Genomic DNA, 15,392 nt, shown 5'->3' with positions numbered 1-15,392 from the left:
TTTAAAATACAGAAATTTTGCCAAAAATTTATTGGAATCTTTAAGATACATATTTCTTTGAAATTTTATAACTATTTGACGTCTGTAAGAGTAAATAATAGCAGTCCGCGTAATTTTTGAACGGCCCTCGTAAATGATCACCCAGTATAAAATAAATGACACCCGAGACAAGGGATGAAAGCACATAGCAATAAGTCACCTCATCTAGGACAGAAAACAAATCCAGAAAAAAACGATATATGCATTTGTATTACTATGAAGCAAAGAGTACTTACTTTTTGAGAGAAAAATCTTGCGAATTAAAATACAATGTATATCTATGTTTCGCAACACTACAATGGCTGTGAAATTTACCGGTAGTTCTTACAGTAAAACGTTATGTTTCTTTTATACAATGGGTTTATCTGAAAATGAAGGTTGAATTAATCCATATATGTTTTACAGTATGTTATCTTGACATAATCTTTCAGAATATCATTGACGTCTCTATATCAGATAAGGAGTCTTTTTTCAAGTGTATTACTGATTGTATAGTATGTCACAGAAGCATTTTTCCATTAGTCTACATCTAAGATTTTAGTTGATATGATTCTTACAAATTATGTTTATTTTGCCTTCATTTAACACATAAAATTAGTAATTCAGTCAAGCATTCAGCTTTTGTGAAATTTTATATTGTCATAAAACAATTTCAAATACCCATGCTTTTTTAAAGAAAGGGTTAAATGATTTTTGAATGTACTTCCTTGTTTAAATCATTATCAAGTCATTGAATCAAGCCAATTCCGTGTCCAATGTAATTTGCAACTCTCCATTCCTGAAAAGTAATGGAGCACTCAAACAAAAGAATGACGTCACAGGTGGATTTTACCAGTTGAACACAACCGGGGAATCTTTAGTCTTATCAATAACGGAGTTCGTGCCTTGTTTACAAAACTATACACGTACGTTTCATAAGCAAAACACTAAGTATGGAATGACGATACTTGTGAAGGGGTTTTTGTTTTCGAACATTTCTACTCTGGATAAAATTATTTTTCTCTCAATCTCTGATTTGAACACCCTGATTTAGCCATTCTCTATCCAGAGTTGTCGTTCCCGCTACTCTCCCACAAACACCTCTGTCAACGCTTGTTTAACAAGATTCTTAGAGAAATTTTAAAAGATTAAAAGTTGTATTAATAATTGTTTTTAATCATTTATTTTACCAGAAAACATTATTTATTTTAATTTATTTCACCTTAAAAGAATTTTTTAATTAAGATTTTAATTTTTACTCCGCAAAATTGTTCCCTTAAAACTTTGAAAATAAGTCATTTTGAGGGATAATAGATTTAAAATAAATGATGAATTATCATCTTCATCGATTATTACAATAATTAATTACTATTTAATCTTCAAATTTCCACCGTTTACAATTTGTACAAGAATCTTGTACAACGAGCATTGACAGAGGTGTATGTGGGAGCGTAGCAGGAACGACAACTCTGGATAGAGAATGTGATTGTAAAATCCAAAAAATCAAGATAATGTCCGGAATTTTTAGGATTAATAAGCAATTCTTAATTGAGTAAAAATAAAAACAAAATGGTAATCGTCAAGTACCAATGATGTTAAAAATATATTGAATAAAAGACAGTACTCTTCCGATTTATCGGTATTAAAGGCCAAAAATCTATAATACTTCGTTTCCGGAATGTAACGCTCTTTATTGCTTGGAGGTAGAAAAGGGTCGCGCGATCATGTGACTTTACAAACTCTAGGCACTTTTCATGGCGCGAGATTACGTACGCAATGTCAACAACAACACGGAAACAAAAACCGTCCACAAATTATTGGTGTGTAGTACCGGAATGCACATCGGACAGTAGAAAAAGAAAGTCTATAGGAAAATATCCATGGATGGATGGTGTTGTATTTATCCCATTTCCAACTAAAAAAAAGAACCCAAAGCTGCGTCAGAAATGGGTGGAAATGATAAGGCGGCCTCTTGACTACGATCCGTTATCTCACCATCGAGTGTGTTCCAGGCATTTTATTGACGGCCACAATGTCCCAGAATTATTTCCATGGAACAATTATAAAGTCTTTACACCAAAACGCAGTACAACTTCAATTACAAAACGTGAATCTGACCTGATAGTGAACCCCATGTCATCCATACCCATCTTTGAGCATAATGAGGAGATATCAGAAATACCCATGCCTGTAGAAGGTTTGTAATTGAGAATTTTATATGTAGTCTTTTACAAAGCAAGTCCATAATTTTTAGTTATTATTACACATTTTACATACCGATTTATAATATATTATACAATTTAGAAATTGAACAAAAGAACACAAAAGCATCAAACTATGTTTTCATTTTGTATACCTTATCAAAAAGACTGTATATGTTATAAATACTTTTGTTTTTAACTTCAAAACAGAAGTTATACATGGACACATGTACCAGTTAGCAGTATATCACTATTACATGACAGGTCTAGAGGGTGAATAAAATCACCAATATTCCATTGATATGCCTGAAGTTTAAAAAATGATTTTTTTTTTATTATAGACACACTTTCAGAAGAGGTAACTAACAGTGCATGTGATGGCACTTTATTTATTGATGATGGTGCTGGGTCTACTAGAGTTCTTCCAGTTGCCAGTTGCATCAACGTTACAACATCAAGCAGTTGTTCTGAGGAAAACATAGGTATGTAATGTAGCCACAGAACTGTAGCTCTCCAGGACAGAAAATTTTCCCTGATATTACAGTGTGGTATTTTGTTGTGTGTCTGAATTTATTATTTCCTTTTCCCAGAGAGCTACAGTTCTGTATCTAGTTCATTGTTTATACATATGTTGAAAACAAGCAAATAAATTAAGTGAACTGCAATATTCAGCAATCCATTCAAATTATACATTCTATAGATTAGTACAAAATGCTTTTTCGACCTATGTAAACTGGTCAGTACATTTTAAGAGCCATTCTCTGTAATGATTTGAAATTTTATATAGGAGCTGTGGCACGCATAATCTCAGAATTTCTCCAAACTCTCTATAATAAAATTCATTGATACCCTAAACTGAAATCATTGGTTGCTATGTTTTATAGGTACCATGGCAACATGTCTTAAAGTTCGAAAAATGGCATTTTTTAACATGTTTAGAGCCCCATAGTTAACATTTGCGGCAAAGCAAACAATTGTCAATGACTGTTTCCAAAAGTTGAAGGTCAGATGTCTCAAATGCATGATAAACATGTCTGGTAAATCAACTATTACATACGTTACTATGGTAACAAAATATTCAAAGGTAAAAAAAATATTCATTGAATTTTATTAAGTCATACACGTAAAAATAAAAAGCAATTATAGGATAAAATGTGACCAAATAATAGAAAAAAGAGCCTTGAAACACATACCAACAAAAAAATATGATATTTCATTTTGGTTGGCAATGGTTGCCAAGGTTTTTATACCACAGAGAGCCTTCAAAGTAACACTATGTATGTTTAAATCTGATCCTATCTTTGAAAAAAAGCACATTTCCTCATAACTAATGATCAATTTTATAAGATGTTGGTGTGCTCCAAATTTTCCCATTTGAAAAAATTCAGATTAGATTCTTTGAATAGAGCGTTGCTATGGAAATAAGCAGAAAATATATGCTTAAAACCCTGAAAAATATTTTGTTTCCTTGGATACGTACCCTTAAATGTAGATTCCCAAAACTTTTATGATTGATATTCATTAACAGCTAACTTGACTTATAATTTTGACTATCATCCAATCTCTAAGTGGATGCAAGAAGTTGGCACACAGGGTTTAATATTGATAAGTTCACAAAATCGAAGATTTTCCCTTCTTGGTAACCATAGCAACAGTGTTGTTTTCTTCATCAAATTTTATCAATATATGATATTCAACTTCAGTTCTAACAGATAAGTACTATTCAAGCTGAGTTCTTTAATTTGTTTCTTGATTGAATGGCAATTTAATTCTTAACGCAGCGGAAAATAATTCACTTTTCAGCACTGGTACTTTGTTTCCATGGTAACACTACAAAGTAGCAATTATACCCAATTTTTCTTATGGTTTTGGTGTTGCAAGGTCCTAAGGATGCATATTTGCCAGTCTTGAATTTTCATGTTTTTCCTCAAGACAGTAGCATTAACCCAATCTTAGTTACTGGTTTTGCATGGTTACACTGTGTTACCATGGCAACCATTAAAGTTATTTATAGAATAATATTGCTTATACTTATATACTTAAGGTCAAACATTTTCATTGTTTTTCTTAAGTCGTTGATTGAGTTTGAGCATATAACACCTATCATTAGTGAATACTGAGCGTTTTTCAGCATATTTCTGCATTTTAAATGTATTCCAAATGTACCCTTGGTTACCACTTACTTAGAGATATATTCTAAACAGTTTCTTTACAGTATAAGTGACATCAAGGTGTCATGTTTTTGTGAGAATGGTTTGTTTGCTTTTTCTAGTTTTTATTAAGCCACAGTCAAGATTTAAAGTGGCTGAAAATCTCGATTTTTCAAACTTTTCCGGCTGTTGCCATAGCAACCGAGACACGTAGCAACGAAATTTTGTTTGATACTTGTTTCTGGTGTCAAGTACTAAGCATGGGTGAAGTTTCATCAAAATCGGTGACCATGCGTGGCAACGAAGTTTAAGTGGTTACAGAGAATGGCTATTAAGTTGTCATCATTGCGATTAAAACACCCATTTCATTTTAGTATTAATATTTTTAGGTCTACCAAGCCCTCCACAAATGCTTGAACACAGCTACAGCTTAGCATCTACAAGAACTATGAAGTCCATGGGATGTGATTCAATGTTTACTGACACTGGGATACAGACAGATATGAGCTTCACTGATATCAATGACATTTTATTAGAAAATGAACAGCTGAAGAAAAAAATTGATGATAAAGATACTTTATTTAAAGACATTTTCCTAGAAAAAGTTACCAAGAATGATGATTCAGTTAGAAAGTTTACAGGGTTACCAAACTTAAAAATCTTTAACACAATTAAAGATGCTGTAGTCAATTTTGATATCAATATTAAGTATTGGACAGGAAGTGAAAGTGAGACAGAGAAGCGTTATCAAAATCAGGGGAAAAAACCAGGGCCTACTAGGAAACTTTCACGATCAGATGAATTCATTTTAACATTGGTACGCTTAAGATTAGCTCTGCCTGTCTTTGTCATGTCACACCTTTTTGGGGTTTCATGTTCAAGGGTTTCATCCATCTTTACAACATGGATGTTTTGCTTGTATTACATTTTCAAAGACTGTATCTTATTGCCATCTCGAGAGATTGTTAAGAAGTTCATGCCCAAGTCCTTCAAACAGAGCTACCCCCGGACAAGGGCAATTATTGATTGCTCGGAGATATTTATTCAAAGGCCTAAAAATCCAACTGTCAATGCTCGGACATACAGCACTTACAAATCTCATAATACTTACAAATTTCTTGTAAGCATCACTCCTAATGGTGCATTCAATTTTATTTCTGAAATCTGGGGTGGCAATTCCTCTGATAGATATATAACTGAGCATAGTGGATTTTTAGACCTCTTATCTGCTGGTGATGAAGTAATGGCGGATAGAGGGTTCACAATTAGAGACCTCCTTACAGAACGCAAAGCATATTTAACTATTCCGCCATTTACACGCAAATGTAATTGGGAAAAGGGGAAATATCTGTGTGCAAGTGACATTAAAAAAACAAGGAAAATAGCAAATCTCAGAATACACGTTGAGAGAGCAATTGGACGCTTAAAAACATTCAAACTTATTTCACAAACCATTCCGTGGGACATGAAATCACTGGTTCATCCTATGGTCACTGTTGCAGCATTTTTCTGTAATTTATATCGACCTCTTGTTAAATCCTAAAATAAGGGGCTATATTCACCTTTCACAGATTTTTGTTTGAAGTAAATTGGCTGAATTTACTGGGCCCTTAAACTGCATTTATGCTTGTAACATATTGAACAAGATTGGCAATCAATTGTATATATTTTTCTTACTGTTATACAGTATGTAAATGTGATATGTACATCAGTACATGTACCAGTGAAATAACTCTCCATACAGCTTTAAACAGTATAATAGTAGTTCTGACTTCTTTGTGATGAATGTAACATTTCATGTTTTCAATAAAAAATAAAGAAAATTAAATAGTCTTGTTTCAAAATTTTATGTGTCTCAATTACAATAAAAAATTTGAAATTACATAATGAATTTGAAGTAGAAATCAATAGCCTTTTTCAAGCACATATCAAAATATTCTGAATCGAAATAAATTCTATCAGTTGCAAAGTCTTTTTGAGTAAAAAGAACAAAATCACACCATGATTTTCCAGTTACAAAAAGTTGAGTTTGGATTTGTGTGTACCACGGCGAGTTTTCCTTTAATTTCACTTCGTCATTCACAAGATGAACATAACAATTGTTTTCACTAGCAATATTCTTAGTATACTTGTGCTGGTGTGTGTATGTGCACTTGATCTCCAGGAGACCTTCACCACAACATAGACATTTTACATATCCATCTGGGGAAGCAGCTATAATAGGACACGCAGGAGAAATCGACAAACCTGCCTTTGATATTTCTGCTTTCTGGTGAGATTTGATGTATTGTTCTCTATACTGGTTTCGAGCAACATCTTCCATTGATTTTCCATAATCTGTAGCCTGGGTAGAGAAAAAGGGGGCAGTATTTTGAATTTTTTTTGACTATGTAGTTATTATCATTTAATCTCTCCATATTGCATCTCAGAACGGATCCCATTATTGACGCGGTAATTCTTCCCTTTCGATATTCATACCACATTGGGTCATCACTCTGTTCCTTTGTTATACTTTCAATATTTTTAATTATTTCTTGCGAATGAATGTTACACAAATGTCCAAGAAATTCCTGTCTTTCTACATTGTCATGCTCTAATTTATACTTTTGAATGACGTCTGGAATTAGTACTAAGTCTTGATTGTTATTGATGTCATTTTCACTATCACTTTCATCAGACGGAGGCTCCATAGTGTAAGTTAGGACTGAACCATGTTTCTTGCAGACTTTGTACAAAGATTTCATTACATTGTCTCTGTACGGCTTTAGATGCACATCAATAGCGTTATCAGAAAAAGGCTGATAACTATCACGGATGTCTTTCTTACCAAAATTAATATTTTGTGTTGTAACAGGATTAGATGCCTGCCTCGGTCGATCCCATTTGCATGGATTGTCTGTGCATACCTCAGTTCCTCTGTCTTGGTGCCTTTCACTAAAGTCATGCAAAGCAAACAATAGTGCTACACAGTGCTTGCAACTTCCGTCATCTCTGGAAAAAAAAATAAAAGCTTGCATTTTATTCACTTTGAAATTTGATAAGATTTAAATATATTAAAATTGACAATGTCACATGACAGCATTAGCACACTGTATACGTCATGCTTACTTCAGCATTGTTCATGTGGATTTAAAAAACTATATGTTTATAAAAAATACTATCTCTTGAAAACATTTATTTATTTATCATAATTATGATTAATACTTATAGTCCTAAATTCTTCAACTTGGATTAAATCCATATATTATACTAACATTAGAAGTGTGTTCAAGATTGTGGCAATTAGCCTACAAGGTAGACAAGATTCTAGGTCTATTTAATAAAATCATTAAATAAATGGGTGTTTCCGCTTTGCAGGGCCAGCTAGATGTCCGTGTATGTATTTAACATGAAAACGCAGAGCACTGGTACATGTAGTTATGTTTTTTAATGACATGTACATATAAGCATTATGATTTATATTTATCATAATTTATGAGTACATAAATACATACAAGAGGATCTTGGGTCCCTCTCCCTTATTAGTTTAGGAGGAATACCAAAATAATATAACTAGGGATTACATGATTACCGGTACATCATATAATATAGGCAAGGAAATTCCCTGGCTCCTGGGTCTTGGGGACAATCCTGAGGACAGGTATGTTTATGATATGTTGTTCATATGGGACCCTTAATATTTATTCAAATAATCGTTACCTCTGCTTTATGAATAAGATGCATCTCCATCAAAATTATTGAAAAATTCACCAGTCACCACGGTATAAAACAAATTATGATAGTACCCTGGTATGTGTACATATATACTTACGCCACACAAGTACAGCCACCAGATTTCACAGAACCATTTTTATGCAAGAGAATCCATGTTTGATAAGGTTTTTCTGATTGCCTTGTCTCTGGCACACAGGTACTCTTAACATATATGTATCCATGTGCAACAGAGGCCATCACAACTTTATCTATGTGGTTGGTTTGATACAGTTTGAATGAGTTATCATCCTTGTAGGACTTCAGTCTGTTTGCACTCCAGTCACAATAAGTCATTAAATACACCATTATATCACCCATTTCGATTTTTGGCAAATTTTGTAAATCGGCCTTCCAATCGGAAAGACCACTGATTTCAGGTAAAATAAAAGTCGTAATATTTTCATCGGTACGGACCTCCACCTTTCTCCTTTGCTGGTCGTGATAGCTTTTATTTTCAATGGCACATTCTTCCGGCTCAATTTTCATTTCAGTCGCAGCTTCTGCCAATCTAATTAGTTGTTGTTTTCGATAAATCGATGTTTGAATACCTCTTTCTTTCAAAAAATCCCGTAGCTGGGGAACGGATTTTAAACGAATCTGTTCCGCAGCCATTTTGTCCAAATGATGCCTAGATTTTTGTCACGTGGTGATGAAAGTCACATGACACATTTACTTAGCGCAGACATCCCGGAAACGAAGTATAGTACATGTAGACTAGTAGTATAAACTTAATACATTTTAAGCGAAATAGAAACTAAAGTATGTAAAACGGTCGGTGAACTCATTAGAATGATGTGATATTAAACACTCTTTATCGTGTGGTTTAATGATTAACGCGCGTACAGACAACATTGAAATAACCCTTAAGATATAAATTATATAAGTATCCTTTAGTTTCCCCCACCACCACCATTTGAACATAGTGTTTTATCGCTACTTGGTAAAATTGAATGAATGATGTACCAATTTTTGTTAAATTTAAGCTACAATATATGTACATTACATGTACATACATGTATTTTAAAGAATTTTCCGACCATAAATTTAGAACTTACCCTCCTAAACTAAAACCTCGATATAAAATAGGAAATTCCTATTTGAAAATCTTCCCATTTTATTGGTGTCAATAAGTTTTTCTTGCTCATCTCTTAAGAATGCTGATGCATGCTTGTAAGACGCATGTACAGTCGTTTATTGTTAAGAGGTACAAGTGAAAAAACAAATCGTGTTAAATTCAGAAATTCTATAAATTTTTGTCAGTAATTTTGTTTTGAAAATGGAAATTGTTGGAGTAAACACCGTATCTTTTTAAATTAGCCTTTTTAAAAAGAGATAATGCATTTCAGTGTTTTTGTGTAAAATAAATAATTTCTTATCTAAATTCACCCTGACAGGCTTCAACATATTCTCAATGGAATACATCTGACCTGGTGTAGCCGTGCAATAAACCATAATCAGACAGAAAAAGTCAATTATGATTACAAAACGAGAGAGAATTTCAACTGTTTAACCACTTATCTTCAATTAAAACTTCTGTATAAATATAATGCCCATTGATGGACACGTACTTTCTATACTGAAGGTTCCCGCCTGCAGCCGAGGTCTTCTGATTTACAGATTATAGAATGTAGAGGAGGGTATTTGCTCAAGTCGTAAGTACAGATAATAGGGACTACATATCTTATGTTACTTGTAAGTCATTAAAGTTTTATTACGCATGTTAATACTTTCTGTTAATGCCAGAATTATTAATATTTTGATTCCTAATCCTTTTCATAATTTTTTCTTTTATGGGCAACACAGCTTCATTTTTCTTTTTTCAACGATATTTTGCGGTAAAGTAATGCTTATATGACGTGTAAGGTCATATTTTCTCCTGCGACCCCCGCGAAACGACATTTTACGCACCAAAGGGGTTTTTATCCTTGACATGGGGTATCATTTGAATTAGTGAAGCGAAACAAAATGCAAACTTGATATAATAAATAAGGATACACGTACCAAACAATAAGCTCAATATTTGCAAACTTAAAAAAAAATTCAAAGACCATGTAGGACAGACACGCACACGACCAGGAAAAAAGTATGGACCGTCAACACTTATTTAGTGTCACCTTCCTGTTTCAATAGTAGGGAACTAATAGCCATTTGATTATAAATCCATAAGTTATACTTACGGTGAAAGAAAGGCTGTCATTTTTCTTTTATATTCATGATCACATGTACGTATATGTTCGAGCAAACAATCTTTAATTTAGTACATACGAATAGATTTATTTCAAGACATATTTTTTCCACTAACTAAATTTTCATTTTTCTGTAAAAAAACATCTAGATGTATATATGTGTAAGCAAATGATATCGAAATGAACATATGTACATGTATGTGTAATATGGCTGAGCTTGTCAACATGTCTGCATCATACTATACAAGGGCAAGCCTCCTCAGGTGACAACCCAACTCAGACCTGATCATTGGTTATGTCTCCTTTCTAAACAGTCCCTCATAGTTTTTTTTATCCTAAAACGAGGTATATTACAGACAAACAAGTTGATAAAACAAGAGTATCGGCAGTCTCGTTTAACGTCATTTTGTGAGTTCTATGGTCGATACAATGACCTTGTCAGCAAATACATACGTACAATTTATCATTGCGTCAAATGATGACTGAGGTTTTTTATACTATTTGTTAGTCCATTATTTATATACTGAATTGACGACGGATTTTTCCGTTTCCCAAAAATGACAAGGAGCACACGGCGGGTGTGACTGGTCGGCAGGGGATGCTCACTCCTCCATGTCACCTTATCCCACCTCTGATGTTTTACAGGTCCTTGTTTGCTCTGCTCCTGTTTTGTATTGTTTTATGGGCCTTTGATCTTGAATACTGTTCGTTATTTTCATATATTTCACCCTGAAGAATCTTAATTATAAATTAGAGAAGAGAATAGTAATCAAACGTTTGTGCTCTTGCCCGCGTGGCGCAGTGGTTAGAGCGTCTTCTCTAGAGTCGCGAAGTAAGGAGTTGATCCTTACGTCGCGGGTTCGAATCCCAATGTTGGAAGTGGAGACCGACCATTCGGATGGGACCGTATAAACCGAGGTCCTGTGTCGCAGTAGGTGCTGGCACGGAAAAGATCCCTCCCAGCTCATTGGCCCCGAGGGCCGGGTATAGGATTAAAATATGCAGATTTCCAACGGCAAGTGGTGGCGTCTCCATGTGAGTGAAAAATTCTCGAGCGGGACGTTAAACTTTATACAAACAACCTACCCTGCTCTAATTCCATACTTTTACAATATGTCAACAGACAACTTTGACGTCATCCATAGTATTTTTGTTTACTGATCCCGCATATTTGCAATTTTACAAATATAAGTATAAACTAGGAGACTTATTGTTCACAGAACAATAAGAGGTCTTTCCACCTTCTTTGAATTTCAAATTTTTTTTAACATCTGACTCCTAAAAATTAAATTCCATGAAAAAGAAAACAAAGCGCATAGAAAAGCATAGAAAAAATGGAAATTTAAAAAAAAAAGATTGACCTTGACCTTTGACCTTGAAAAATTCTTTAAGGTCAAAGGTCATGGGTCACAATGCAATTAACTCCATGCTTCTATGACTTATAGTTTTCAAGTTATAAGGTTTAATAGTAAGTACAAAGAAGTTAAAGGGCGATAACTCATATAAGGGGTCATCAGATCCTTTTGCACTTATACAGTGAAGTTAGGTCTAAACACCCTTAAGACATTAGTGAAGGTTTGATGTCTCTACGGTCTACGGTTTAGGAGGAGTAGCGATAACAAGGTTTTTAGCACAAGGGGCAATAACTTTTATAGGCGTTAATGTTAGGGGACAAGAATGAAATCTTTGAAACAGTTTAAAGAGTACATATTAATGATGCATAGACATTAAGTATATGTTGAAACACATAAGAGATATAAAAAAGAGCTTAATTTCTCAGTTTTGGAATGATCTTGACCTTTGACCTTTACATGAATTTTAAGGTCAAAGGTCCATGAATCTTATGCAGTTGGTTCCATGTCTCTACGACTTGTCATTTTGAAAATTTTTAATTATATGTTAAATTCAAAAAGTTTCAGGGGCAATACCTCATTGAAGGGATCACCGAATGTTTTCGCAATGAATAGATTGAAGAGTCTCCATAATTAGTCAAAGACATTCGTGAAAGTTTCATACCTCTAGGGTTTACGGTTTCAGAGGAGTAGCGATAACAAGCATTTCTTGCAAAAGGGGCAATAACTTCAAAAGGGGTCAAGTTTCATTTACGCAGGGTGAACTGCAATAATCTTTTACGAAGTACATTCTCATCGACTAAAAATCTTTTCGATAAATCTTGAAACAAAAAACCACACGGCGGAAAAATAATAAAAAGAAGAAACAGAAGGAAATCAATAGGTCTTTCCTTAGAAAGGTGGAAAGACCTAAAAAGAATTAGGAGACATTGTTCACAGAACAATAAGAGGTCTTTTCACCTTCTTTGAACTTTATTTTATATCTGACTCCTAAAAATTAAATTCCATGAAAAAAACCCAAAACTCTCTCAAAGCATAGAAAAAATGAAAATTAAAAAAAAATGAATGACCTTCACCTTTTACCTTGAAAAAATATTCAAGGTCAAAGGTCAAGGGTCACAATGCAATTGACCCCATGCTTCTACCACTTATAATTTTCAAGTTATAAGGTTTAATAGTAAGTACAAAGAAGTTAAAGGGAAAAAACTCATATAAGGGGTCATCAGATCCTTATGCACTTATACAGTGAAGTTAGGCCTAAAGACCCTTAAGACATAAGTGAAGGTTTGATGTCACTAGTGTCTACGGTTTCGGACGCGTAGCGATAACAAGGTTTTTCACACAAGGGGCAATAACTTTTAAAGAAGTTAATCTAAGGGGACAAGAATGAAATCTTTGAAACAGTTTGAAGAGTACATATTAATGATGCATAGACATTAGGTATATGTTTAAAGACAAAAGAGCTATAAAAAGAGCTAAATTTCTCATTTTTGGAATGACCTTGACCTTTGACCTTTCAATAAATTTCAAGACCAAAGGTCAATGAATCTTATGCAGTTGGTCCCATGTCTCTACCTTTTCTCGTTTTGAAAATTTTTGATTATTTGTAAAATTCTAAAACTTCCAGGGGCAATAACTTATTGAAGGGGTCAATGAATACTTTCACAATGAATCAATGAAGTGTCTACTAAATTAGTCGAAGACATTAGTGAAGGTTTCATTTCTCTACAGTTTACGGTTTCGGAGGAGTAGCGATAACAAGCTTTTTTGCGAAAGGGGTAATAACTCCGAAAGGGGTCATAGTTCATATACGCAGGGTCAACTGCGAAAATCTTTTACGGAGTACATTCTTATGAACTTTAAATCTTTACGATAAATCTTGAAACTCAAAATCACACGGCGGAAAAATAATAAAAAATAAAAAGGAAAAAAAGAAACAGAAGGAAATCAATAGGTCTTTCCACAGAAAGGTGGAAAGACCTAATAAACCACTCTAATTTCATTCAAAGGGCGACAACACAGTTGTAATCATTTATGCTCGTTTACGCTATTTCATTGTAATCTGAAGGGTGACAACTGTTGTCACCCTGCGCTTGAGGGATGCTTCACGAATTTCTCATCTAAGGTAAGGTGACTTGCTCTTAAACAATCAGATTGACCGTTAAATTCTGAAAGATAACAATTCAAATTATTTAAGACCTGTGATAATCGATTATTCCTAACTGATTTGGTCAAACAGCAAATACCTCTTAATTATAACTTAAAATATCATACCTTCATATACACGTAATTAATGTACACCATCCTACAGGCAAGTATAATCTATATCTTAAAAAAAACACAAATAAACCATTGAAATGCAAATAATCCAACATCTGAAGCAATTCTGATGTTGTGCCTCAATATATCCATCTTCAGTGCAACGTTAGTTAGCTGAGGGCTTATAGTCACTTTATAAGAAGCTGCTCAAAGACTACCTGTTCACTCATATAAGACAAAATCAGCATTCTAAGCAATTCCAGTATTGTGCATCCATGCATGTATCCTTAAGGTAGCCGGGACGGTAGCTAGTCGCTGTGATCCTTTAGGTAGCCGGCACAGTAGCCCAGGCGCTGTGATTCTTTAGTTAGTTGGCACGGTAGCCCAGTCGCTGTGATCCTTTAGGTAGCCACAAAGTAGCTCAGGCGCTGTGGTCCTTTAGGTAGCCGGCATGGTAGCTCAGGCGCTCTGATAGGCATCTCGGTCGCGATTGACCTGTAGGTAGATATAAAAAGGTAGCAACTGCATGTTCTTTTGTCAGGCATTCAAATGGTTGGATGAGGGATATGGAGATAACGAACAGTATTCAATCTTAAAGTCCATAAAACAATACGTACAATATAAGAGCAGAGCAAACACGGACCTCCGAAACATCAGAGGTGGGATCAGGTGCCATGGAGGAGTGAGCATCCCCTGCTGACGGGTCACACCCGCCGTGCGCTCCTGGATCCTTCGAATGAGACCTTAAATACGGGGCCCCGTGTCACGGCAAGCTGAGACGTAATAAACATCTTTCAATGCGTCCCTTGCATTACCAGCTGATTACTACATGTGTAATGTGTCGTATACTTGCATGCAGACCTTGCTTAAAATTCCTGTTCTGTTTAAAAATAAAGCAATCCTGAACAAAATATATATAACAATAACGGTTGATTTTTTTTAAATATGTAAACTATTATAATCACAGGCGTACATGTATTTCTTTCCGATATATTTTAATAGTCTTTTTCACTGTTTATTTTGATGCTTAACCCTATTGGTATTTGACAGAGGAAATTACGATTAAAATCTCCAAATATGGCACAGGCATTTCAGTAATCTCAATTTTCGACCACTTTATCGTGCATATTACCGATGTTTCTCATTTTAGATACGTTAATACAGCAAAAGCCGTAATCAGTCATTTTACCACGTTTTTTTGCACAACAGTCCACACTTTCGAATACTGAAAGTGATATCTAATGGAATGGGTTTTTATATCAAGGTTATACAAAGGAATACATGTAAATAGAAAAAATCTTCTCAAGAACAGCAAAGTTATGATTGGTCATTGTTATATGGAAGCTTGTCTGGTAGTGAAGATTCAAGTGTGTTCGAATCATGAACCCTGGGGCAAGGGTGGGGTCATTATTGATGATAAAAATATGATAACATAGAAGCATCCTCAGGTAGTGTAGATTTAAGTTTGTTCAC

At 34.3% G+C, this 15,392-nt stretch overlaps 2 protein-coding genes across 2 annotated transcripts; one reads left to right on the top strand and one right to left on the bottom strand.

Annotated features, from left to right (window-relative positions):
• The first annotated feature begins 1,730 nt into the window (after positions 1–1,730).
• On the top strand, positions 1,731–6,088 carry LOC134272652 (uncharacterized). The gene is made up of 3 exons (XM_062754858.1): positions 1,731–2,215; positions 2,561–2,701; positions 4,759–6,088. The coding sequence occupies exons 1-3, from the start codon at positions 1,795–1,797 to the stop codon at positions 5,910–5,912; spliced, it is 1,716 nt and encodes a 571-aa protein (XP_062610842.1). The 5' UTR covers positions 1,731–1,794; the 3' UTR covers positions 5,913–6,088.
• A 22-nt stretch (positions 6,089–6,110) lies between these two features.
• LOC134272653 (uncharacterized) lies at positions 6,111–8,821 on the bottom strand. The gene is made up of 2 exons (XM_062754859.1): positions 8,181–8,821; positions 6,111–7,360 (listed from the first exon to the last, which is right to left on the bottom strand). Exons 1-2 carry the CDS (start codon positions 8,732–8,734, stop codon positions 6,664–6,666), a joined length of 1,251 nt encoding a protein of 416 aa, XP_062610843.1. The 5' UTR covers positions 8,735–8,821; the 3' UTR covers positions 6,111–6,663.
• Positions 8,822–15,392: the final 6,571 nt, after the last annotated feature.

Source organism: Saccostrea cucullata, unplaced genomic scaffold (genome assembly GCF_032062105.1).
Source record: "Saccostrea cucullata isolate Sc308-1 unplaced genomic scaffold, CSIRO_AGI_Scuc_v1 ctg8335, whole genome shotgun sequence".
NCBI lineage: Eukaryota > Metazoa > Mollusca > Bivalvia > Ostreida > Ostreidae > Saccostrea > Saccostrea cuccullata.
Note: the sequence above shows the minus strand (reverse complement) of the source record. Positions and strands in the feature narration are given on the sequence as shown.

Bases quoted from the DNA above. Each gene is read 5' to 3' on its own strand.
- LOC134272653 (XM_062754859.1), bottom strand. From the start codon at position 8,734: ATGGCTGCGGAACAGATTCGTTTAAAATCCGTTCCCCAGCTACGGGAT. The intron at 7,361-8,180 runs GTAAGTATATAT...TTTTTTTTCCAG, and splicing joins GGTGGCTGTACTTGTGTGGC to AGATGACGGAAGTTGCAAGC.
- LOC134272652 (XM_062754858.1), top strand. From the start codon at position 1,795: ATGTCAACAACAACACGGAAACAAAAACCGTCCACAAATTATTGGTGT. The intron at 2,216-2,560 runs GTTTGTAATTGA...TTTTTATTATAG, and splicing joins AATACCCATGCCTGTAGAAG to ACACACTTTCAGAAGAGGTA. The intron at 2,702-4,758 runs GTATGTAATGTA...TAATATTTTTAG, and splicing joins TTGTTCTGAGGAAAACATAG to GTCTACCAAGCCCTCCACAA.